Here is a 26,485-nt window from a genome sequence, read left to right on the forward strand (position 1 = left end):
ATGATCTGCGCCCCCATTCCTCCCTGTCCCCACCATCCTTTCTAGGCTGATAGCTCCATCTCTCCTCTTGACCTTCCCTTTCCTGGATCTCCATCTCTCCCATTCTGTTCTACTCTAAAGCCCTCACCTTTACTCTAAACATGCCCGTAACTCTTCTATCACCTGTTCTATACTCCCTGCTGTATTTCCAACCATTGCCCTATATCTTCCCTTTTGTTGCACTTAGTCTTCTGAAAAGTATGAGTTTTCCTCATACATTTCATCATCTCCCATTTGGTTGGCATCATCCTGTGACCTAAGTGGCAGCCCCTCCATTTTCCTGCTAAGGTGTTGTGATGGGTAATCACCACCTCCATAGGTGATTCTCAGCAGGTCCTTACTTGAGCTCTCGGAGGCTGTGGTCATAAACATGGGTTTGGAGTCAGACAGAATGGCCAGTTCCTAACCCTGTGTGGCCTGGGCACATCTCATAACCCTTCTGATCCTCTGTTTCTTTCTGTGCAGAATGGGATGTAAACTCTATCTCAAGGTCATGGGATTGAAGGAGATAACGGGTGTGCATCACTTGGCACATGGGGATGCTCAAAGAAGTTATGACTGCCACTGCTGCTCTTATTCACCATCACTGATTTTCTCTTGAAAACAATATTTGTGCCCCACAAATGCATATGTTGAAACCTAACCTCCAGTGTGATGGTATATGGAGGTTTGGGTTTGGGAGGTGAGCAGGTCATGAGGATGGAGCCCTTATGAGTGGGATTAGTGTTTTTATAAAAGACACCTCAGAGAACTCCTTTGCTCCTTCCACCATGTGAGGACTCAGGGTGGCACTCTATCAATCAGGAAATGGGTCCTCACCAGACACAAATCTGCTGGAGATTCGATCAGCTTCCAGAACTGTGGGAAATAAATGTTTATTATTAAAGCTGCCCAGTCTATGGTATTTTGTTATAGCAATCCCAACTAAGACACATGGCATCCATCAAATTAGATTTCCATATGTATCCTCCAAATCCTGATCATTTTTTCTCAGCTCCCATGTGGGAAGTCTGGCATTTCCTTAGGAATCCCTCCTCTTTGTTCTTCCTGCCTAAGTTTGCACCAGTCTTCGGAGACTCAACATTACCTGCACGCCTATGACTTTTAAGTTTCAGTCTCCGGCCCTGACTGTTCCTCAGCTCTGGACAGCTCTCCATGGAAGTGCCACTACTCACATGCATTCAGAACCGAGCCCTTACCTTTCCCTCAGCCACCTGTGCTCCTTATCTTAATGGATGAGACTCACTCAGGCTCACCACCCAAGTCAGAATTATAGCCTTTGCTCTGCATTCCTCTCCAGGGGAGATGCAGCAGGCCCTGATCAGACTCCTCCACAGCCGGCTCCTGCCCTGCTGCCAGGCTCTGGCGAGCAGGTAGTTTCCACTGCCCACTCCTTCAAGGGCTCAGCTGCAGAGGCTGCTTGGCTGGAGGCCATTACTCCTGGGCCAGCTGAGGGGGTGAGTAGTGAGGGGGCGAGGGGAGCCCTGCAGACCCTAAGGGGACCCTCAGTTGGGGGGCCACCAGGCTGGGGCATATGTGGCTTCACAAAGCCGCACTCCTCCACCTGCTCAATCCTGCAGCCTCTTCCTGCCTTCCATGGAGGTTGGTCCCTAACGCATCTTGCACCCCCCAAACTCCATCTCAACTTTGCCTCCAGACAAGCCAACCTGCTCCACTTTCCCTCACCCATCCTTGTCATCCAGGTTGTTTTACTGTCTCCTTTCCAGACCATTGTTCTGGCCTTCCTTTAAGACCCCAACTGTGAACAACTCCCCAGAGCCACCCTGCATCACTGTCAAGGTGTCCACATAAAATGCAAACCTGACTGTGTCACCCCTCTCAAGCCACTGCAGGTCTGCTTGAGCATCTTGAGGAAGTTACCAGATATTCCTAGACCCTCCAGGTCTAGCCCTCTTAGTGACCTGGCTTCCCAACACTCCACATCAGCCCAACCAATCTACACAGGATTCTGGAAATCCTGAGCCCGCTCAAGCCTTGAGCTGTTCCCCACACAGCATCTCCTCCCAAAGTACCTTTTCCTCTCAGCCTACCTGGAAGATCCCAGCAGTCCCTCAAAACTCTGCTTGGGGGGTCATCTCCCCACTGAAGTCACCCCTGACATCCTTAAGCCAAGCTCAGCATGGCCCCCTCTGGATAATTTTTGTATCTCACACATGTTAAAACATTTACATAGCATACTGCATTATAATATTAATTTTCAATTTTCTGCCTCTCTTGCTAGAAAGAAACCTTCTATGGGGCAAAGCCACACTCCTCAGAGCCCAACTTATGGCCCATCCTCAGGAATACCTGTTTGGACAGTCTCTAGAAGCAGGAGAAGGCAAGGAGAAGGATTCTTCTCCAGAAATTCCAAAAGGCATGAGCCCTGCCCACATCTTGACTTTATCCCCATGTAAGCCATTTTGGATTTCTGACCTACAGCACCAGGAGATAACCAATTTGTATTGTTTTAAACCACTGATTTTGTGGTTATGGCAGCAATGGAAAATCAATATGCTTTTAAATGAATAGATTTAAAAAGAAAAACTGAAATATTCTGGAAAGGCTGCCTGGCTTTCTCGAGACTGACTTAATAATGGTTTCCTTTTTTTCTGTTTTTGTCTGTGTCACCAGACTATGAAAATTTCATCCATCATCCATCTTTATGTAGTCACAGGCTGAAAAACTCAATACTCGGGCTTTTGGGATAATGTCTAAAATAAGCAGTAACAGCCCTCAGTGAGGGCCCACAAGGCTGTCAGGGGTGGGGGGCGGGGGGCTTCTTGGCTGGGCTTGCAGCTTCTATTTTGCTGCTAAGAAGCCTTTGGGATTGTCTTTCTGCTTTTCTCCTATGTTCCAAAATGCTGATACCATCTTCCTGAAGTGAGGTTTTACTGTACTATTGTATTCTTAAAATACTAATCACACTCTTAGATTATGTATCTTCTTACATGTGGTAAATTTATATTGCTATTTACATTTTAAAATGGTCAATTTCCCTTTACTTGCTTCATCATAACAAAAGAAATAAAAGTCTCCTGTTGGCTGAAGGGTTAACATTGTAGCTTTTTTTTTTTTTTTTTCCTCCTTGGAGACTCAGAACGTGCATGCCTGTTCTGTACTCCTTTCACAAAAAGAATCAAGGGCGAGGAGCCTAGGTTTGAATGTGCATTCACTGTACATTCATAATAAATGCTGAACAGAATGGCACATTCATGGTTGCTCCTTGATATAAATGAATGGCTGAATGAAAGTTTTAGGGCACAGCTCACTTCCAAGAGGGCAATCCTGTTCACACTCATACCTATCCAATGGTTCTTGAATTTCCTTGGAAAAACTAGTTTTTCCTCTCTTTGTAACAGCGGTCTCCTTCCTCCCTGCATCTTTGTAATCAAGCTGGCTTTTTTTTTTTTTTTTTTTTTTCCCACACTGCCGTTGGATGAAAGATCCCGCCTTTGATTGAAATGGAATCTTCCACTATTGAGCAAGCTTTTGTTGAATGAGTCATCAGGGCGGATGCTCATTGGCTGAGTCCGCTGGAACCAGGGGATTGCCTGGCGCCGGCTGCAAGGCCCTGCTTCATTCACAGAAACGCTGGCTCGCTCGCTAGCCCTTTCATTCACACAAACAGCATTTCATTCACATTTTGCTGTTTTTGTCTGCTTCTAATGAAGATCACGGTTTGGGCATGATAGGGCAGTTTTGCTTTAGATTTTGGGGGACTTGGATAAGCATCACCATCATCTCTGGGGTGTGCCTTTGCTGTTGCTATGCCAGCAAGGGGAAGGAAAAAAATGAGTGCCATGCGGCTGCTCGGCTAGGCCTGCAGCCCTGGGAGGGGGGCCGCCGCTCCTCTGCACTCCTGCTTCCCTGCAGCGGGCCTCACCTGGCCCGCCATCAGGGGCACTCCTTAACACCTTGTTCCATAAAGCTCTTCAAGGCTCGGTGCCTCAAGTGTCACATGTCTAGTCGTGGGTGTGAGAAGACTCAGGGTGACCTGATAACATGCTAGAGGTAAATTCATTTTTTGCACAGAAGTAGCCGGGAAACTTGGACAGGGAGCGTTTTCACTGTGTCGGCAGCTTCTCTCAGTAGACAATGAAGACCGGCAGAGCCCATGGTGACAGGGGTCAGTGGGTTTGCGCCTCCGTAGACCTTCTGGGGGTGGGGGGGGGCAATGCTCTGTTCTGCCTGACAGGAAGGAGGCCTGTGTTTTTCACTTGCAGCCCGTGTCTGACTCCTGAAGATAAGGCATTTTTCTGCGGATTTGATGTGTAATGAGAGCAGCTGCATTTTTTTTTCCGTCCTTATTGCAGGGTTGCAAGCAGCAACTAAAGGGATATTGAAATGTATTTGTAGCGTTTTTAGGCATTTTTCCAGAGCTTGAGCACATTCAGTTGGAATAAAGCTTCAAGCACAGCCCCCTTTTTGGAATGGATTTCTGGAGCTTGTTGCCATTCATCAAAGAAGCACTCTTCTTTTTCGGAAGTAGGTTTTCAACTTAACCCTGGCTGAGAAAGACTGTTGTAAATTAGCAGGGAAGAGACCCTCACTGGCTCTGGGCAGAAGTTCCTATGCAGATTTTTTCTTTTTTCTTTTTTTTTTTTTTTTTTGAGGAACTGCATTGCCACAAAGGCACTTGTCATGGCTGCTCTGTTGATTTGAAAAGAAAAAGTACCCTGGAAATTGGTATTTTATGTTCACCTGGGAGTGAATATTTCCCCTTCTTCTTCTTCTTCTTCTTCTTTTTTTTTTTTTTTTTTTTTTTTGGCTATTTAACAATTCCTGCTGCTTTCCAAATCAGAATTCATGAGGATCCGCTGAAGATCTTATTCTTAAAAATCCTTCGTCACATTTTAACGCTGCGCCGTCAGACACTTTTCCAGGCTCACACAGATGGGCTGAACAGGGAAGAAAAAAAAAAAAACCTAGCATAGAATAATGGGTTTCAGAAAGTTCATCTGATCATCTGAAGGAACTGGATTTACCTCTGGCACAAATGCTGAGGGGGGTCGGGGGATGGGGAGGTGAAAATCCAAAGGTTGGAAGGAAATATCTGGGAAGGTAGAGAAAGGAAATTTGAGAATTGATTGGCTCTAGTGTGCTGTCAGTGGGTGTATGTGGTTTTTTTCTTCTTTTTTTCTTTCTTTTTTTTTTGCTACAGGAAGTGATTTGCAGTGCTCACCGAGCCTTTGTTGAGAAGGGTCTCCTCTCGGAGTGAGTCATGCTTTTGCTGTGAGCAGCCCCAAGCAGCTGGGCGCTCATCAGAGGAAACTATGACTTTTGCAAAGCAAACGTGCCGCCCTCAGCAGCCGAGTCCGGGGCCGGGGCTGCGCGGCCACGGCCGTGCGGGGTGTTAGCGGTGGTAGACCGGCGCCGCTGCTCGCGCCCCCCAGCCGGCTGTCCCGGCCGCTCCGTCCCGCCCCGGGGACCGCGGCTCGCCTGCTATGCGCGGCAGCCCGCGCCGGGGCCGGCACCTGCAGCGCCCGGGCGGATGCGGCGAGCCCACGGAGGGGCATGCTTCCACGCACCAAGTACAATCGCTTCAGGAATGACTCGGTGACATCGGTCGATGACCTTCTGCACAACCTGTCGGTGAGCGGCGGTGGCAAGGTCTCGGCGGCGCGCGCGGCCCCGGCGGCGGCCCCCTACCTGGTGTCCGGAGACGCGCTGCGCAGGGCGCCCGACGATGGGCCGGGCAGCCTGGGCCACCTGCTCCACAAGGTGTCCCACCTGAAACTCTCCAGCTCGGGCCTCCGCGGCCTGTCGGCGGCCAGGGAGCGGGCGGGCGCGCGGCTCTCGGGCAGCTGCAGCGCGCCCAGCCTGGCCGCCCCGGACGGCAGCGCGCCCCCCGGCCCCCGCGCCCCGGCCATGCGCGCCGCCAGGAAGGGCCGACCAGGCGACGAGCCGCCGCCCCGCGCCCCGCACGCTAGCGACCAGGTGCTGGGGGCCGGAGTCACCTACGTCGTCAAGGTGGGTGCGGGCGCGGGCTGCCGGGTGGGAAAGCCCGGGCGAAGGGGCGTCCGGCACAGTGGGTCGCCTTGGAGGCCGGGAGGTCACTCCTTCGCAGTCAGCTCGCCTGGCTGCGGCGACCCGGCACAGCAAAAGCGCCCGTTGCGCATCCATTGGGAGACGGTTTGAAATCGGTGACCTCACTCTGTCCTGGTTTCCCTTGGCTCCGCTCCTTTGGCATGCCTTTGCCACCTCGCTTTGCCATGTGTCGGGCCAGTACCCCTCTCCGCATGGACCACTATCCTTGGAAACTGTGCATCAGGCCTACCTAGGGTACAGTGAACATACTTGGAGGAACTGGGCAGCCCCTGCGATGAGAAAGGCAGGTGGTGTCACTACTTCTGCTGTGTTTGCCCCAGGCGGCAGGGTAGGTGGTTTCATTTCTGCCACAGCAAGAATTTCCAGCTCCTTTCAGTGCAGGCCAAGTGCTGTCCTTGCTTTATACCAGATGGGTCGTACTTTCTTACCCAGCTTTAGTGTCTGCCTTTCATTCCATACCTAACTGTGTTGGTTAACAGCAGCAGAAGGAGAATTTGGGACTGTTTTTCCTTGGGGACTGTAGTCATCCATTTAAATAGGCTAAAGAGAGCTGAGCCACAGGCTGGAAAGGAGATTTTTTTCCTCCAACACAAGGAATTATACAATCACGCCGGATGTAGTCCACAAAATTCTTCCCTTATGCAAGTATTCTATGATATTTAAAGAACAAATACTCAGCCGCATTCAACTGGCCTGCCACATGCTTATCATGTCCTCCTGGCTGCCGGGCAGTAGAGAGCCACCACAGCGTTCTCCAGCTGGGCAGATAGCCTACAGACAGGGGGAAGGGGTCAAAACTACATTATTTCAGACTGGTCACTCCAAGGCATGGCTTTTTGCTTAAAAAGAAATGAGACTCAAACTCTGTCTCCAGTGTCGTCAACCCCATTGAGAAACCTGCAGGCCATCTAGTCAATACATACTGGCTACAGATCCAGTTTAAAAATTCTACAGATCACATCCCCAGGGAAAATGTTGTAGCTTGGTAATTTTGAACCAAATATTAAAGGAAACAGTTAACTTTGTGGATTATCTTTAACTATCTAAAAAGTACCGACAAAGGAATATGATCATTAGTATTAAACATGGGCCTTTTCTCCTTTTGAAGCTGCTTTTTAATTTCATCTTCATTCTTAACTTCTGAAAATGGATTAATAATATATTTTACAAAAGGGATAAAGATCAGCATAAAGTATGCACAGCAGGTTGAGTTTATTATAAAAGAATATTCTTCTTGTATTTCTTCTTTAAATTATATAACCAGGAGCCAAAAACAAAAAGAAAAAAAGAAAAAACAAAACCAAACAAAAATCCCTGACAACTCTGAGGTGAAGAGGTGATGCCAGAGTATATTACGTGGCATATTAGTATAATTGCTATCTAAAGAAAAAAACAGCCTACGTTTGAAATAGATGGATGTTGGCAAAGCTTTTTATACCTGTCATGTTGCACATAGAGGGTAGTTTCCAAATGGAGGGAGAATTTTCAAACTTATGCCTTTAAAGTGTTCCTTAAAAAAAAGAAATCATTCACTTTGCTTAGGGCTTTACTCTTGCTTTTTGAAGGATGAAGGCAGACATCCAGTTCTAAATGTCAGTTGTGGCTGAAGAAGGATGAGCAACTAAAACTAGTCTGCTCTGCTGGGCCATTAGGTTGTGACACACCCCGCAGAAGTAGCAGCAACACTCAAATAGGCAGAAGGCTGGGTCTGCCCAGAGCCTTCTGGATTTCAGGTCACATTGTTGTGCCATGAGACTGTAGTGACCTGGGGGCATATAGCACGGCCCGGTCAGTACCCCTTGCTGTGGTCTGGCCCATCTTCAGTGGTGAATTGCGGCAACATAAGACGCTCAGGCTTCCCTGGAGAAGTTTGAAATCACACAGCAAAGGAGACCAGACACTAAAGGACAATTTCTTCTGTGCACATTTGATTCACAATATCACGTGGCCCTCTGTTGGTACACATTTCTGAATTGCCCATGTTGAATTTAGAACCATGAACTTATTCTCTTGAAAAATCACAAAACTGAAAAAAACTTAATTTGGTATTATTTGCTGACTTGTAAATAGTTTTATTGGTATCCTTACTTTAAAAGATCTCTGGTAGATAGAAAGGGGCAATCTTTATAACATGCCTGTAACTCAGTTGCAAAATCTAAAGGCTTAGGGTTTGGGAAAGAACTTCTTATTCTCTTTGATTTAAATGTATTTCTAAATTAAGGAAAACCCCCAAATGTTTTCCAGTTTCCTGGAAGATTCATCTGCTGTATAATTATAGATTTCCTGCCTCATAGAAATACCTACCTACAGACAATATTAAGATATTGCACACAGATTTATTCTTCAAAAATATTTTAACGTAATCTACTTACATGAAAGTGGAAATTGTAAAATCCCGAAGTCTGGCTGGTTTTGATCAATTAGGAAACATCGAACTATTTGAACAGCAGGTTGTAATATTAATTAATGAAGGATTTAAAATTTAAAAATAGAAGTACCTGAGCAGCAGTAGAATTCCAAGCTCAGAGCATGTTTAATTTGTCCTTCGTGCCATCACTTGAGTCTGCTTTTAATAGCAGCATGAGGGTATGCAGATAAGGAAGAGTCCAGGCAGCCTCCAGGTTTGTATTTATTTACATCAGGAGACCCCACTGGCAGCACCTTTGTACCTGCCTAAGTATGCCTGACACTGGGTTTTTTCTTTTGGTGACACAAAAGGGAAAGAACAAGAAAATATGCCCTTTATAGACAGAAAAGGAACATCGTAACAGCTAAGAGCAATGAATATTTTCATTACAACCCTATTTTAAAACTATTTTAAATTTGAACTTGAAAGGCCTAGAGAAATACAGACAAGTGTTGATACAGACAAGTGTTGATTACGCTGCTACCCACTTTCAAATTCTATTGCCTAAAAGTCCAAGCTGGCAAGGAGCCTGAGTGCCCATGGGGGCTGATAAGCGTCTTTAGCAGGTCCCAAAGGCGCTATTTGGGTGTGACACCTGCAGATCCACAGAGAGAACAGTTTAGGAAGGGAAGATAGACATGAACAGTTGGGAGTCAGTTCTTAAAAATAGGCACTGGCTGAGGTGGAGTAGCCATTTGAAGACAAGCGTGGTCTTGAGGTTCAGCCTTGACACCTCCCGCCCCCCAGCAGCGGAAGGCAATACTGTGTGGGAGGTACCTGGGCTAGCTGGCAGCCCTGGGGGGGGGTTCCCCAAAAGAAGGGCTCTCTTTACAGCACATCATGCCACAGACTCAAAACAGGATAAAAGTTACCACATTTAGGACTGACCTGAGTGCCCATGGCAAGAATCAAGAGGCCCAAGTGTTCGCTGATCACCAGCAACACAGTGAGAAAGTAGGTTATGTGTCCATAAATCCCGTGATGCCTCCCTCAGACAGCTGAGGTTTTGGTCTGCAAAGAGTGTTATATCTTTACTGATAATAGCTCTATGATACGAACTGTTTACAGGAGATTTTAACAGAGAACTACTGAATTATTTCCTGGTATGCTGGATTGTTTTTCTTTTGGAATGAATCCTTGTTTTTACAAGAGCTCTTTAAAAAATATTTTGTTTCCCCCATTTGCAAATCTGATGATATTTAGGGTGGTATAAATTATTCATTTTATTTATAAATGTTCTATTGCTTTTTATAGGTGGTCTTTATTATTTATTTATTTATTTATTTTTTGCGGTACGCGGGCCTCTCACCGTTGTGGCTTCTCCCGTTGCGGAGCACAGGCTCCGGACGCACAGGCTCAGCGGCCATGGCTCACAGGCCCAGCCGCTCCGCGGCATGTGGGATCCTCCTGGACCAGGGCACGAACCCGTGTCCCCTGCATCGGCAGGCGGACTCTCAACCACTGTGCCACCAGGGAAGCCCTAGATGGTCTTTATTAACTGTACTCTAAAATTTATTCTCAGTTGGTAGTTTTTTCACTGCCTTTAAAAATATTTTAAATCTTTTTCTTAGCAAAAATATCTAAACTTTTTTTTCTTAACGTTGTGTTCTTTTGATAACTGTGAGCTAAGGTCATATTAAACTGTCATCAACAAAGCTATTTCAAGTATAGCCATGATATATCATTATGGTGAGACTGATTGAATTTTGCTTTAATTTTAGATTAAAAAATTGTTCCTTGATGTAAAAGACAACTTTAAAAGTTGATTTTTTTCTTAAAATTGTTGAAAAATCTCATAAATGGGTGGCTTACATGTAAATTGTCTAAATCGTTTGAAAAACAGTTTAAGAAACTCTTTTGAGATTAATAGACAAAATTACTAATTTGATCTGGACATCTCTTTTTTTATGTGACACAAGTATAACAGATGCATTAAATGTGTGTGTGCACATATACACTACATCACACACACACCACACATACACACATACATAGCCCACCTCCCCACATATACCACACACACACACACACACACACATACACGTACATAACCTATCCCCCCACATATACACACACACACATCACACATATACATACACACACACACACATATACCCTGTCCCACCCACATATACACACACACACACACACACACCACATCACACATACACCACACACACATACACACACACACACAACATGTAATGACTTTGGACAGGGTCATTAGAAAATAGTAAATGTTTTATTTCCAGAAATACCTGATTATTTCATTCATTGCTTTTATATTCATGTTTAAGAGAAAATAATTCCAAAAGATAAGCTTTTGATGAAACTTTAATCTCACAAAGAGTAGACTTCTTGCTCTTCTATGCTACCACTCTTTTCTGTCTTTGAATATATGTCAGCTTTTGGGGAATACATGATAAATATCATTGAAGCAAAGTAGTGGTAATGGGACACTTGGGCAGCAAACATGTAAAACATGTAAGAGGCTGTCTTTCCAGCCAACAGGCTCATCCTGAAGGGTTTGTGAAGCCTGCAGCCCCTTGCTTGGTTGTCGTGTCTCCCAGCAGGGACGTGGCCTGGACGTGGAGGGTCTGGGGGGCGCCTGGACACTGGGACCCCAGATCCACTTGGCCACCTCAGAGTGTGGAGCTCAAGAGGTCAGCCCGCCTCTCTGGACCTTTACATGGGGCCGCAGGAAGTAGAGGGTGGGCTGAGCACAAGCTCAGCCAGGCTCCTGTGACATGGGGGAGGAGGCGGTGTCATGGCTGGGGCAGTTCCTTGCTCCTGCACCTCATGCATCTGGAAGAACGGGGCTTCTGGGCTGCACCGCTGTATCAGGGTGTGCTTCTCCGGGCCAGGGCCAGACCCCATGGTGCTGCTGCCCAGAAAGTTTTGTGGGGTTCAGAGAGAAGCACAATGAGGATTCAGCATTTTAAATGAAAATACCCAAGGACAAATTAAGTTAAATGGAATTACTTAATTTAGAAATAAGATGGTTTCACGAAATTGAGTTATTTGTAGTGAGGTGGATGGACCTAGAGTCTGTCATACAGAGTGAAGTAAGTCAGAAAGAGAAAAACAAATACCATATGCTAACACACATATATGGAATCTAAAGAAAAAAATGGTTCTGAAGAACCTAGGGGCAGGACAGGGGTAAAGACATATGTAGAGAATGGACTTGAGGACACATGAAGCGGGTAGGGTAAGCTGGGGCGAAGTGAGAGAGTGGCATGGACATATATACACTACCAAATGTAAAATAGGTAGCTAGTGGAAAGCAGCTGCATAGCACAGGGAGATCAGCTCGGTGCTTCGTGTCTACCTAGAGGGGTGGGATAGGGAGGGAGATGCAAGAGGGAGGGGATATGGGGATTACATGTATACGTAGAGCTGATTCACTTTGTTATACAGCAGAAACTAACACACCATTGTAAAGCAATTATACTCCAATAAAGATGTTATTAAAAAAAAAGAAATAAGATAGTTTCATATGAAATGGAAAGAAATGATCAGTTGTGCATATTTCCTGGGTAAAGGACAAGAAAAAAATTAGAATTTTAGCAGAAGAAATCTACAATCTGCAGTGGATAAAGAATGTCTTTATGGTGGGAGGCATTAAGTGTAAGAATGGCCTACTGAGTAGGTAGATGTTAACTCTGTGTGTGTGTGTGTAAGTGCACAACAGGATGGATGCTGACCGTGGGGTGTGTGTGTGTGTGTGTGTGTGTGCAATCATACAATAATCTTACAAGTTGCTTTTGGTCCTGCAAATTCATAAGTATTGATTTTCAGTTGAGGTAAAGAAACAACAAATCATTCTGTCCCCATGTGGTTTTGCCTCTTCCCTCCCCTCCACCAGGGTGGCATGCTGCTGTGTGTCAGTCTGTGCCTCCCAGCACTAGGATTGGCGAGGTTTCCCTAAAACAAACAGAACGGCACTAGTTAAACTTGGAGGGTGGGGGGGCCAGGAATCTCCATGAGAACCACTGGATTCCAGCAAGATGCCAGGCCAAAGACGGAGTTTCCATGGCTCAGGCAATGCTGTGCTCTTCACCTTGGTGGGCAGAAGGTGCCATGTGCACCCCTGATATGCCTGGGAGGAGAGGACCAGTTGCTGCTCTTCTTGGGGAGCTGGCATCCCCTTGTATCCTCTTGACTCTGTGCGGTGCCTCAGGTTCGGATCAGCCTCTGCTCTTGCTTGGCAGATGATGGCAGCTCAGGGCACCCATGGTCTTTGGCCCTCAGATTCTGGGCTCAGACTTGCCTTGCCTCTCGACAAGAGAGGTCTGGCAAGTTCTACCACCTTCCTGCAGAGATCTGGGTTTCTAGCCATGATCTCATCTCCTGCAGAAGCTGTAGAGAAACCTAGATGCTGGAAGAGAAGCTGCAGAGAAGGGAGAGCTGAGGGACTGGAGCCTCACCTTATCACTGGTGTTCCTGATGCCCAGTGGCATCAGAATATCTGAACCCCCTCAAAGCCAAGGCTTTCTGAGAAAGAATGTCCAAAGAGCTTGTTGTTATGACGCTGCTTACTTTATTTATTATTATTTTTATTTATTTATTTATTTATTTATTTATTGGCCACAGCATGTGGGATCTTACTTCCCCCACCAGGGATTGAACCAGTGCCCCCTGCAGTGGAAACGTGGAGTTTTAACCACTGGACGGCCAGAGAATTCCCAACGTTGGCTGCTTACTTCAGACTTGAAGCCATCCTAGTGTGTCATTTGAAATGTGTAGTTTTTCTAAAGTGAAGGCCCCTCAGAAGAGCATTTCCTCACTTCTGTCTATTGAATGGGCAGAAAAAGCAGCAACGGTTTCTTTCTAAATTTTAAGAATTTAAACTTGTATCAAACCTGCAAACTCAGTGGAACTTGACTTTCACCCAACTTCCCACCAGTAGTGCTCTCTGCTGGGATCCTTCTGACAATTAAATATAATTGTTTGGCATTCTAGAGGGACCGACAGATAAGGTTCAATCCTATTGCTTTTTGCTTTGCAAATATTCAGCATTTCTAATACTATTTGCCCATATAGAAACCTTCCGTTTAAAAACATCTTGAAAAACCACAACACAGTTCTAGCTCTCTTGATGGAAAACTAGCCCTAGCCTGGTTTTCAGCAGAAACACTATAAAATCGGGGTCCCTTATGCTTTCCCCCAAAGAGGGAGTAACAATGCTTTTACCTCTTGGGAGAAAACAATGAAAACATAACTGTTTTGAGTGTTCTTTGTGTGGAAGAGCCAGCCCCTTTCACGACACATCAGTCCTCCTGGAGGTGGATGCAGTGTATGCACGCAACTCGGTCCTGCTGGGACCACTGGGCTGCACCATGTTGGATCCTGAAAAGCCCTTTACCTCCTAGGATTTGGCACATCCATCTCACTTCCTTTCCCTCCGGACCTCAGTTTGGATCCTCTGATCTTCCTGAGCAGAGGCCTGTTCAAGCAGAAGTCCCCACAGCCTGCTTCTGCCGACACTGAATTATGTCTAAAAGACAGGAATGATGAGAGGGACAGGCAGAGAAAGGCAGCCTCCAGAGGCTGGGACTTGTCTTCAGATGGGCCCCAGGGCCCCCAGAGAAACACGGTCATGGACTCGAAAGACAGAGACTGAACAGCCACCTTCTCTTGCTGGCAGCAGAGATGTCACTCTTGTGATGTCACTCACCTGGTTCTTTTGTAAACCTTTCTTTATAAAATGTAGACGTTTGCTGTGGAAATTTTCACACATACATACAACATACAAAATATATCAACATTAAAAAAAAGAGAAATGATCTAAAAGGTGCCCGGTAGCCAGCTTCTACAGGTGTCAGCTCACAGCCATCGACACCCCTCTCCAGCTTCCTGAATCCTGCGGAGCTGGGGGGGCTCCCACATCAGCACTGACAGAACTCAAGGTTCTGATGAGTAAGTTGCAGGATTAGGCTTAATAGCGGTTCCAAGTCTGGCAGAGCGCGGTCAGGGTCACAGGCCCTGGAACATCCCTGCATTCGACTCTGTGGTCCCCGAGGCAGAGGAGGTGGGCCAGCCTCTGTGATTTCTCCTTCAGAGGTGATGACATTGGGATTCAGGAGATGCCTCTGATGGACACCCCCAGGGGATGGGGTGGGAGCTGTACCTCCACACCCACCCTGCTCAGGCTCCCCTGGACCACCCTACCTCCTGGCCCTGGTGGGTTCTCCTCTAGCAACCAGATGATCCTTTTAGGAACAGGTTTTCTCCCAAACTGTTTTTATAGTAGTGGATTAGTCCAGGGTCTCCAGAGAAAGAGGACAAATAGGATGTGCATATATATAGAAGGAGATTTGTGATGAGGCATTGGTGCATGTGATTATGGAGGCTGAGAAGTCTGCAGGGTGAGTCAGCAGGCTTGAGACCCAGGAAGAGCCAGTGTTTCAGTTTGAGTCCAAAGGCAGGAAAAAGCCATTATCCCAGCTTGAAGGCCATCAGGTAGGAGGAATTCCCTCTTTTCCCAGGAGGGTCAGTTTTTTGTTCTCTTCAGGCCTTCAGTTGATTCGATGAGGCCCACCCACATTAGGGAGGGCAGTCTGCTTTACTCAGTCTGTCTATCCATTTGAATACTAAAGTCATCCAAAAACACCCTCACGGAAACACCCAGAATCATCTTTTTTTTTTTTTTAATTGCAGGTCTTGGTGACTTGTTCTTATTAATTAATTAATTTATTTTTGCTGTGTTGGGTCTTTGTTTCTGTGCGAGAGCTTTCTCTAGTTGTGGCAAGCGGGGGCCGCTCTTCATCATGGTGCGCGGGCCTCTCACTATCGCGGCCTCTCTTGTTGCAGAGGAGAGGCTCCAGACGTGCAGGCTCAGCAGTTGTGGCTCACAAGCCCAGTTGCTCCACGGCATGTGGGATCTTCCCAGTCCAGGGCTCGAACCCGTGTCCCCTGCATTAGCAGGCAGATTCTCAACCACTGCACCACCAGGGAAGCCCCCAGAATCATGTTTGATCACGTATCTGGGCACCCAGTGGCCCAGCCAAGTTAACACGTGAAATTTACCATCACAGGCTGTACACAAACTTTTGGAGTCTCATCTAGAGTGGCCACTAGCTGACTCAAACACTTAAGAAGATTCATATTCTCTGGAAGAATGGAGATGAGAGTAAGAAATGACAAAATAACCCACCTGGAAGAGTCTCAGGTTTCTTTACCATTTCTGTGGGCACCAAATGGAGACACCTTTAAAAATTCCTCAAGCCTAACCCTCAAACTAAGGTCATGGAATACGAGACAGATGAACTATGACCCCCTACTCACCAGAAGAGCTGTGAAATAGGTCTTTATAGGACCAGTGGTAATAGTGTGTGTCTGTGGTTTGTATACTTGTCCAGAATGGAGGCTGGAACGGCCTCCTGCACCTGATGAATGATGGTGTCACACCTAACGTCATCACCGGAGGTTGTAACAAGTTCACCGGTCCCACTGGTCTCACTCCTTCAGGACTGCCCCCTCCAGGCTCTCCTCCTGGTCCCTGAGCTGGAGACACTGCTATTTTATGGATGGTTATTTGTGAGGCGGTGGTGGCTGCACGATCTAAAGGACTGAGCTGTGATTTTTTTGCTGGAAGTAGCAACTCCTGTAATAGATAATAACCTTGTTTGCAGAGAGACTTATTTACTCACGTGGGAGAAGAAAATAAAAGTCATCAAATGATGGCCAGGAGAGGGGGTTCTGATGTTCCAGTGTGGCCCACAAACTCCTGTCCTTTTATTGCAAATACCTTCCCGCCTCCCCCGCCCCAACCCTCATTCCTGTGCTATCTGTTGGTTAAGGCTCCCAGGGAAGGGCTATGCGGGGAAACGTTAACACCTGGCTTTGTGGACTAAAACGTCATGATTTATAGGGTTTGCCAGTTCCTGTAGTATAAATAGTTATACCCTGCTTCCACTGGGAGGTGGGAAAGGATGTGCAGTAACACAGCTTTGCAGAGTCTCAACTTCAAGGGTGTAGACGATAGTAACATGTCACACAATGATTAGCAAGTGATGAGTTTTGAGTATTACCTTTAAAAAAATATAACTTATTTTTGTGGACCTCATCCTTAGGCTTCTTGTACCTAAAACAGCTTCCCCTCCAAGCATCCCTTCTTCCCTCTCCCACCCCCTCCTTCCTCATTTCACTTTCTCTCACCTTATTTACACCAACGTGAGACAATTGGCTGCTCCCGATCTGCAGACAGTGTCTGGAAAAGGTTCCTTGGTGACCCCCTAATTATAAAATCAAAAACTCCTTTTCACCTGATGCTGTCACCTCACAACCTTTCTCCCAGACTCCCAGCATCTGCTGTGCAGGTTCCTCTTTATTTTTTCTTATTTCTGATTATTTGTGAACAGACTTACCCTCTAATTATTAATTTATTCCTCCATCAATATACTAATCAATTATTTCATTCAACTAGTGTTTATTGAATTGCCATTCTGGGGTAGCCCTGTCCTAAGAGTTGGGGATAAAGAGGTGATTAAATAAGCATGCTTCCTGCTCTTTCAGTGTCAGTAGTAGAGACAGATGAGAGAAAATACCAGGAGATCACATTGGTAGTGAGGTTACAGAAATCAAGATTGGCTTCTCTGAGGAGGTGATACGGAAGTGGAGCCCTAGATACCCAAGAAAATGGATGGGATTGGTGTGCAGGTGTTTTTGTGCATGAGTGTGTGTGTGCGTGCATGTGTACTGCATTCTAGGAGGAGGAGATAGAAACTGACTGTATCCAATGTAATTAGTGTATTGAGTCAGGGGGAGGGTACCTAGGAGGTGTCCCAGCACCAGGCAAGTGCAGTGGGAAACCACTGGAGATTTTCTGAAAGATTATTCTATCTTCTGTGGGGAGAACAGATTGGAAAGGCAGAAATGAAAGTAGAGGCAGTTCGGAGACAATTAGGAGTGGTGAAGGTGGCTTGGACCAGTGTCATGTGTCAAAGGGCAGTGGCATACATTGGGCTCAGGTCTGTATTGCTTACTGACCATCCAACATGCCCATCCACTGTTTCATGGCCTCTTAAATGAAATAGGTCTCAAACTGAATTCATGACCTTTCCCACCTACATTCTGTTCCTCAGTTAATGGTGTCACGGCTCACCTGCTTCCCAAACTCGAGACCTCATCGCCATCCTTGAATACCTCCTTTGCCTAAACTTATTACATCTTTTCAGTCACTAAACTATCATTTCTGCTCAACAGGGTTTCAGATCTTCTTTTCCCTTCCTTTTGTCCTGATTCATGCCTTCACCATTTCTTTCTGTGATTATTACAATAAACTAACTGGTCTTCAGATGATTCCTTTGGGAAAGACTCTTCTTTTTAAATTGGCTAAAAAATATAGTCTTACTTAGATGTTTCAAAGTTTCCCTTCAGCTGCTTTCCCTTCTAATTTTCTTCCTCTCAGAGGTAATCACCATCACCTGTTTGTTATTTATATTTCCAGACACACACATACACACTTATTTTTCTTCCTTTCTTTTATCTTTTCTTTTTCCTTTCTGTTTCACAAAGCAAAGTATTCTACATACATAGTTCTGTGACTTGCTCTTTTCATTTAATATGCTTTGGAAATCTTTCAATATTAGTACCTATAATTCTGCTTCATTCTTTTTGGCATTTGCTTAATATTCATATACAAGGAGGTGCTAATACTTATTCAGTCAGTTCCCTATTGTTAGACATGTAGATAGTTTCCAGTTTATCACAGATTGTAAAATAATGAACATTCTTCTACATGAATCTTTCCATTTGGGCAAATATTTTTGCCTGTGTGTACAATAAGTTTTAGCTAATATTAACCTTTTCTTTTCTTATTACATTCATGGGACCTAGAGTACAGTAATCAATTCTATTGGTGAAGGTGACTTTTTTATTTTTAATTTTTTTAAAACATCTTTATTGGAGTATAATTGTTTTACAATGGTGTGTTAGTTTCTGCTTTATAAAAAAATGAATCAGCTATACATATACATATATCCCCATATCTCCTCCCTCTTGCATCTCCCTCCTACCTTCCCTATCCCACCCCTCTAGGTGGACAAAAAGCACCGAGCTGATCTCCCTGTGCTATGTGGCTGCTTCCCACTAGCTATCTATTTTACATTTGGTAGTGTATATATGTCCATGCCACTCTCTCACTTTGTCCCAGCTTGCCCTTCCCCCTCCCTGTGTGCTTAAGTCTGTTCTCTATGTCTGTGTCCTTAAGTACGTTCTCTACATCTGTGTCTTTATTCCTTTCCTGCCCCTAGGTTCTTCAGAACCATTTTTTTTTTTTAGACTCCATATATATGTGTTAGCATACAGAATTCGTTTTTCTCTTTCTGACTTACTTCACTCTCTGTATGACAGACTCTAGGTCCATCCACCTCACTACAAATAACTCAATTTCATTTCTTTTTATGGCTGAGTAATGTTCCATTGTATATATGTGCCACATCTTCTTTATCCATTTATTGAAGGTGACTTTTTCACTTCTGGCTACAAAGTCAGTCTCCTGTACTTATTATAAAGGAGGACATTTACTATTATATACACTTTTACAAGTTAATAAACATTTCCTATAACCCTAGTTTTCCAAATGAACTTCCAAATTAGTTTTCAGCATTTGAGATAAATATATATTTTTCACCCTTTTTCTGTTAATGTGGTGAATCATTTACCTTTGTAAAATAAATATCTCTCATCTTTCTAATGAAAAGCTCTCTGTTGCTTGCCTTTGCTTGTAGAAGTCAATCCAAATGCCTTATTATGACACACAAACTTTCATAGTTTGGCTTCAGTTTAGCGCTTGAGCTTCATCTTTTGCCCCTCAACCACCAATATTTCAGCCACATGAAACAACTTGTTTTCCCCAAACCAGTTGCAACTCTGGCCTTAGATCAAATTCTCCCGCTCTGGGCCCTTTCTGTCCACTCTATCTTGGTCTGAAATAACTGTTAGTTTTCAAGACTCAGCAGCAGAGTGTATGAGGCAGAGTTAATGATCACGTCTTAGGATCTCCATAGCCCTGTGGGTTTGTCTTTGTGTTCATTGATTCAATCCATGCTAAGTGGGAACCTACTGGATGCCTATTGCTGGGGCTCCTGAGAATCCAAGATGAATTAAATGGTCCCTGCTTTCAAGGAAATCATTCTCCAGAGGGGGCTTTACAGATGTGTGATAGAAGGCCATGAATTGTGGAAAAGGAGGTCAGCTGGCTCTTCCCAAAACTTCCCTGGGGAAAGAGCCAGTGATAAACACTTAATACGTGAAGAAGGAGGAATCAAGGTGACTGTAGGACACTGGGGAATGTGACAGAACAAAAGAGACTGGTAAGGAGGGTGACCTGTGGGCCTATTTATATATGGTTGGTGATTAAGAATGTAACTTCAGAGAGGCACATTTTGAACTCCATTCTGTTTAAAAATCCCTTGATGATTGTTCTTTCCATGAACTGGCATGTATGACACAGCCCACCCAAAGTCTTTACAGGCTGTTCCATAGATGAGAAGCCTTATTAGCAGACCCATGAATTTTGTTTTTATTGCTCTTTTTCTTTAAAGCTAATTACAGAAGGGTTTCAGTAAGATAATCAACTTTAATGATAGCCATGAATAAGCATTATTAAGGTAAAATATTGTATAGCCAAATGTCACCAGGACATTTCCAAACAGAAAGCTAAACTCCTGCACACTTCCACGTGCCCCCACCTTTAATTAAAGCACGTGGATTTATGAAAAAGAATGAGGGAAAATGAGTGTATCAACAAGTACTTTCTGAGGGCTCAGTCACTTGCCTTGTCCTGTGGAAGGTATTGTAGATTGTGAAAGAGGTACAGGGTGATTTTCCGAAAAGGACTTGTGATCCAGTTGAGGAGGAAAAGCTGCTCCATTTTAAAAAGACAGAAAAAAATATCATGTTTAATAAGGTGCTAATGGCATGGTGAGAGATTGGTGGTGGCTGGAGTTATCAAGAAAGGCTTCTCAGAGGGTGTGGGATTTTTTTCTGGGTCCTGAAAGATCGTCCAGATCTGGGTAGGTGGAGGGATGGAGGATGTTCAAGCAGGAGAACCAGAGTGAGAGACACTTTGGAGGCGGGAGTGGGCATGGCATTTGACGGGGCGGTTGCGGGGGGGGGGGGGGCACGGGGGGGCCGGCGGGAAGACATTCCACTGCAGACTGGCCACATTCAAAGGGACGCTGAGATGTTGGCTGCCATTTGTCCGTAACAGGGGCTGTAGCCCCTTGGAGTCAGGATGCTGCCTGTTCAATGGGGGAACCAGTCCATTGCTGGTCCTTTTTGGATTACACTAGGCAACCTCCCTCCATGATGCTGGGAGCTGGAGGTATATTTCCCTCACTTTCTCCTCTCCAAGCTAAACATTTCTCACTCAGTCAACAGTCCTGATCTCACGATATCCTGGATTCTCTTATCTGTTTACATCTTAGTTTGTAAATTACATTTAAGAGATTTTGCTCATGTAAAGAATTTGGTGGAATTGCTTGGGTTGGTGTATATTCTGTTTGTAGAGTTTTGTTGTGTCCTGAGAATAATTTGGACCTTATTTCATATGCCTACACGACAGAGATAAATTCATCTTTGTCTAAGATACAGCTGCTCCTTTTTCCAAGAAAGGATGATAGGGTTTTCTTTATGGCTTATTTGTTATAATCTACAAGCAGATGATTTTCAGAGTCACACTTCCTTTTATCTAAAGGCTCAGTGTAAACTCACCTCTGCCCTCCCACCCTCCAACTATAGGCCACTCAACAATTGAGAACTTCCAACCATCAGCCTTTGTCATCAAAACTCAGAATTGCAATTAAGAAGGCCAGTGGAATCATCAGTGGGAATAATGCCACCCACAGAACAAAGTGAATGTCCCACAATAGAGTGGTGCTATAAGTTCTGATGCATTCAAAACCATGCAGTAACATATAGACATTTAAAACAGTGAATTAGAATTTTATTATGGTTTATTGGAAAAGAGGCATCTCTGGCTGAGAAGAGCATGGTGCAACAACGTGTGTGTAATATGAACTAATTCTTATAGTAGAAATGAGTACAGAAATGCTTGTATATATCCATAATTATAGATGGAGATTTCCACAGCCCACTTTGAGCAATTGATAGGTTACTGTGCTTAAAATCATCAAGGATATCCAAAGCTGAACATCATAATCAACCACAGAATCAAGTAGACATCCATAGAGTCCTCCATGAAACCACAGCAGAATAAACATTCTTATCAAGTGCCCATGGAACATCTACCAAGACAGATCATTCCTCAAGCCATAAAATAAGCAAATCTAACCAAGTTTAAAATAATTGGAATCATACAGATTATGTTCTCTGACCACAATGGATTCAAGTTAGAAAGCAATAAGGAAGGACAGCAGGAAAATATCCAAACACTTGGAAATTAAGCCACATGCCTATAAATAATCCATGGGACAAAGGACAAATTTCAAAGGAAATTTTAAAATACATAGAATTGAATGAAAATGAAACTACATCATATCAAAATATGTGGGACGCAGCTAGAATAGTGCCAAGAGGGAAATATATAGCCACAAATGCTTACATTGGAAAAAAGTTCTCCAACCAATAATCCAAGTATCTAGCTCGACACTAAAAAAGAACAAAATAAAGCCAAAGCAAGCAGCTTTGTATAAGAAAATAACAAAGATAAAAGCAAAATCAATGTAATGAAAAACAAAATCAATAGAAAAAAGTCAATAAAACAAAAATCTGTTTCTTTGAAAAAAATCAATAAAATGAATAAACCCAGCAAGACTGACAAAGATCAAAAGAGAGAAGATACAAGTCTCCAATCCTAGGAATGTAGAAGGGGTTATTTCAACAGATCCTGTAGCCCTGACAAGGCTTCCGAGACAGCTTGGCCTTGTTCTCAGTTGTTAGAGTCCAGACCCTGGGCTGGTGGCAGCTCCCTAAGAGCCAGGACAGTGAGGTAGGCTCCGGGCAAAGGGAGTGTGGCAAGGAGTGGAATGCAAAGCCAGGAATCCAGATATAGTCTGGTGCAATTAAACGGAGGCCCAGTACTGAGACTGGGGCTCAAGGCCCTGTGAGTGGGCCCACAGAAGAAGGTGGCTGTTGGCACTAGGCCTACAAGGGGTTCAGCTACACAGAGAGAAGCTAAGCAGACCTCAGGGGCCATCTTGTCCAATGATCTTTTTATTTATTTTTTCAGATGGTGGGAGGTGAAGAAAACGAAAGCTCAAGGTGAGAGAATGTATCTTCTGAGACCAAGCAGCTAGTTCAGTGTCAGAGTGAGGATGAGAGTGGTGAATGGAGACACACTCCATAGGATAAAGAGGGCTGGTCAGCTTTGCCTCCTTTACACATGAACTAGAACAGGACTTTAGCTATAATACCAATATGTATTTTGGGAATATTTCTTCCATCTTTTCCTTTGACTTTGAATAGCAGATGTGGCCTATTGCATTGCTGTGATTTTCAGATGAAATGAAGCACAGTGATTTACTTTTAACCAAACCCCAGTCATACTTCCTCTCTCTGACTCAGCTTCCTCATCGTAAATGAGATGGATGACACACGCCACCAGCTAACATTTACAATGACATCCTGGCTCTTTTGATGAAAGCCTATATGGCATTTGTATTAATAATTTTCCCTGTGAGATGAAAGATTAAAAGAGAATTGTCGCACTAGCTAAGGAAACGTTAAGACATAGGGTTCCTATGGAACCAAATGGCTAATTTCTTCCCTGTAAGGGAGCTGAAAAGAATCTGATAAAGGAAATAGGGAAACTGAAAGTGGGCTGTTACCTCTCTCAACATCCAACCCATTTATTCCCACAAGACTGTCCTGCGGCATCTACCTCTTCACGTCATGTGACCTTTGTGCCACTGCACCGGAGACACATTTCTCGCTTTACTCTTAACAGCAGGTACTCCGGGTTCTCTGGACATGTGACAACTCTACTTAACTCTTAATCTTCCCTTCCACAGGGTGATGCCTATCAGGAAGAGGTACATCTGAGACTCGAGTCCCTTATCTGAAATGGGGGTGACTACAGCATCGTCTTATAGAGTAGTCAGGAGGAGTGCAGTGAATGAACATTAGTAGGGCAACTGGCACAGTGCCTGGCAGGTGACAGAAGCTTCCTGAAAATTTGCTATTTGAGCCATCTGTGTCCCTATTATTGAATCTGGAGCTCACCTCTCCAAAGTTCCATGAGTCAGGGATGACCTCTGTCTTCAGTCAAAGAGATTGATTATTCATTTGCTTTAGTCAAGAAAGAGTACTGTCATATCAGAAGATTATAACTCCAACTCTGTGTCAGCTCAACTTCCTAACGTGTGAATCCATTCCAGGAGATGGATGTGATGGTGCAGCACTGCTCTCGATGCCACTGAGGTGGACGTGAGGCTGAGACTCGATGGGATGAAAGCTGGAAGTGATTGCTTGGTCTTCCTGGTGCCTATTTTGGGTTCTCAGCTTCAAAGCTTCTGCAAATTTTCTTTGGGGCTGCAGTATGAACAGCATGGGTTTTGTCATGGAGGGTGAATAACAAGGTAATTGCCAGTAACTGGTTTTGAAAACCAGCCAACTGGTTTTTGCTGCTGGGAAGAAGCAGCATGGATGCTGGAAACAGGTTGCATTGTGGGTGTGTGGTGTCTATGCGGCCATAGCTTCTAGTGTCAGTGTTGAAGTTGATAGGTTCTGATAAAGAGCTTGACAGCTGCCCTATAAGCCAGGGAACAGAAACTGAGCTGTTACAGGGCTTCAAACAACATTTATTATAAAGCCAAGTTATTCTGGTGGGTTGATTAGAAATGATTTTCATCTTTTGATGCTTGTTTGTGTTTTCCAAATTTTTGTACAATGAACATACATCATTCATCAGAAAAAGTTGACTATTAAAAATAAAATGACTTTGAGGGCTTTCTTTTTTTTTAAAGTTTTTAAAAAAATTAATTAATTTAGGGGCTTCCCTGGTGGCGCAGTGGTTGAGAATCTGCCTGCCAATGCAGGGGACACGGGTTCAAGCCCTGGTCTGGGAAGATCCCACATGCCGCGGAGCAACTGGGCCCATGAGCCACAACTACTGAGCCTGCACGTCTGGAGCCTGTCCTCCGCAACAAGAGAGGCCGTGACAGTGAGAGGCCCGCGCACCGCGACGAAGAGCGGCTCCCGCTCACCGCAACTAGAGAAAGTCCTCACACAGAAATGAAGACCCAACGCAGCCAAAAATAAATAAATAAATTTAATTTTTTAAAAAAATTAATTTATTTTTGGCTGCGTTGGGTCTTCGTTGCTGTGTCCGGGCTTTCTCTAGTTGTGGTGAGTGGGGGCTACTCTTTGTTGTGGTGTGCGGGCTTCTTATTGTGGTGGCTTCTCTTTGTTGCAGAGCATGGGCTCTAGGCACACGGGCTTCAGTAGTTGTGGCCTGTGGGCTCAGCAGTTGTGGCTTGAGGGCTCTAGAGCACAGACTCAGTAGTTGTGGCGCACGGGCTTAGTTGCTCCCTGGCATGTGGGATCTTTCCAGACCAGGGCTCGAACCCGTGTCCCCTGCATTGACAGGAGGATTCTTAACCACTGCGCCACCAGGGAAGCCCGAGGGTTTTCTTAAAACAATGATATTTTATTCTTTTTGTTGACTACATAGTAGACCATGCAACCTTGAATGTTCAGCTCAAAGAGCACCATATATATACAAATACATCACACCCACACAAGTACCTGACAAAGACCAAAAGCATATTCCCAGGTCCTCCCAGGCTTCCTCATGCCCCAGCCAGTCAGGACCCATCCAAGAGTACCCACTATTCTGACTTCTGCCACCATTGATTAGTTTATGTCCATGAACTTTTAAATGAAAAAGAATCTATGATATTGGCAAAATTAGTGCTGTTAAGTATGGCCCATTCTTCTTGTGTGGACAGTAACATTTCAATAAACTCCAGGCTATTTTTAGAGGAAATCTTATAAATATATAACTTTAAGGATACAAAATCCCATATAAAGTAGATTAGGCAAGTTAATTGATGAAATCTAGAGTTTTCCTTTTCTCAAATATGTACAGCCCGGTGTGGACTTCACGGTTCTGCTGAACAACATGCAGGCTGAGTAGGAAGCCCTGGCCAAGCAGAACCGCAGGGATGCCGAGGCCTGGTTCAATGAAAACAGTGCTTCACTGCAACAGCAGATGTATGAGGATATGGGAGCCACCACCTCAGTCCAAACACTGGAAATTGAACTTCAGTTTCTCCTAGCCACGAAACACTCCCTGGAGTGTTCCTTGACAGAGACCAAGGGCAACTACTGTGTGCAGCTGGCCCAGATCCAGGCTCAGATTGGGGCCCTTGGAGGAACAGCTGCACCAGGTCAAGATGGAGACCGAGGGCCAGAAACTGGAGTGCGAGTAGCTCCTGGACATCAAAGTCCACCTGGAAAAAGAAATCGAGACCTACTGTTTCCTCATCGGTGGAGATGATGGGGCTTGTGAGTCCAAAGGTTACAAGTCTAAAGATTATGTATCTGGAAATGTGGGAAACCAAATCAAAATCTGGCCAAACCCATAGTGATTAAGAAAGTCCTTGAGGAGGTAGACCAAAGCAGCAAAATACTTATCACCAGGCTCCACTCCCTGGAGGAGAAATCTCAAAGCAATTAATTTGATACACAAGAGAGAGCATATGCCAAAACTCTCTGAGAAGAGAAGGTGTTTTATATCTGTCTGGAAAAATGAGCAAGCCTAAGAAAAAGGTCTGTCCTCTTGCCTTTCTGTTACTGAAATATAACCTTTCTCTGGGCAATCAATAGCATTATCAATAGCATCTTCGCATTCATTTGGAAGAACGTCATGTACAAATGTGATGACTCATTTGATTACCTTACAGAAAATGCTGTCAATTCTTTGTAGTCAGTAAACCTTCTTCCTTTAAAAAAATGTATATATATATATTTATATATATATAAATAACAAATAATCTTAACTTTAAATAATCTTAA

At 44.6% G+C, this 26,485-nt stretch overlaps 1 protein-coding gene and 1 pseudogene across 2 annotated transcripts in view; both read left to right on the plus strand.

Annotated features, from left to right (window-relative positions):
• Positions 1-5,423: 5,423 nt before the first annotated feature.
• The window catches only part of SHC3 (SHC adaptor protein 3), a gene marked incomplete at its 3' end in the record, with an annotated part of 141,516 nt that continues 120,454 nt past the window's right edge, over positions 5,424-26,485 (plus strand). Inside the window, exon 1 of the mRNA XM_079926651.1 lies at positions 5,424-6,012. Within this exon, the coding sequence (XP_079782777.1) occupies positions 5,557-6,012 (456 nt within the window). The 5' untranslated portion in view covers positions 5,424-5,556. The remainder of the gene's footprint in view (positions 6,013-26,485) is intronic.
• Positions 6,365-26,147, plus strand: LOC307189547 (keratin, type I cytoskeletal 25-like; annotated as a pseudogene). The gene is made up of 2 exons: positions 6,365-6,418; positions 25,557-26,147. The product of its transcript is annotated as a keratin, type I cytoskeletal 25-like (transcript).

This window comes from Stenella coeruleoalba (assembly GCF_951394435.1).
Source record: "Stenella coeruleoalba genome assembly, chromosome: 7".
NCBI lineage: Eukaryota > Metazoa > Chordata > Mammalia > Artiodactyla > Delphinidae > Stenella > Stenella coeruleoalba.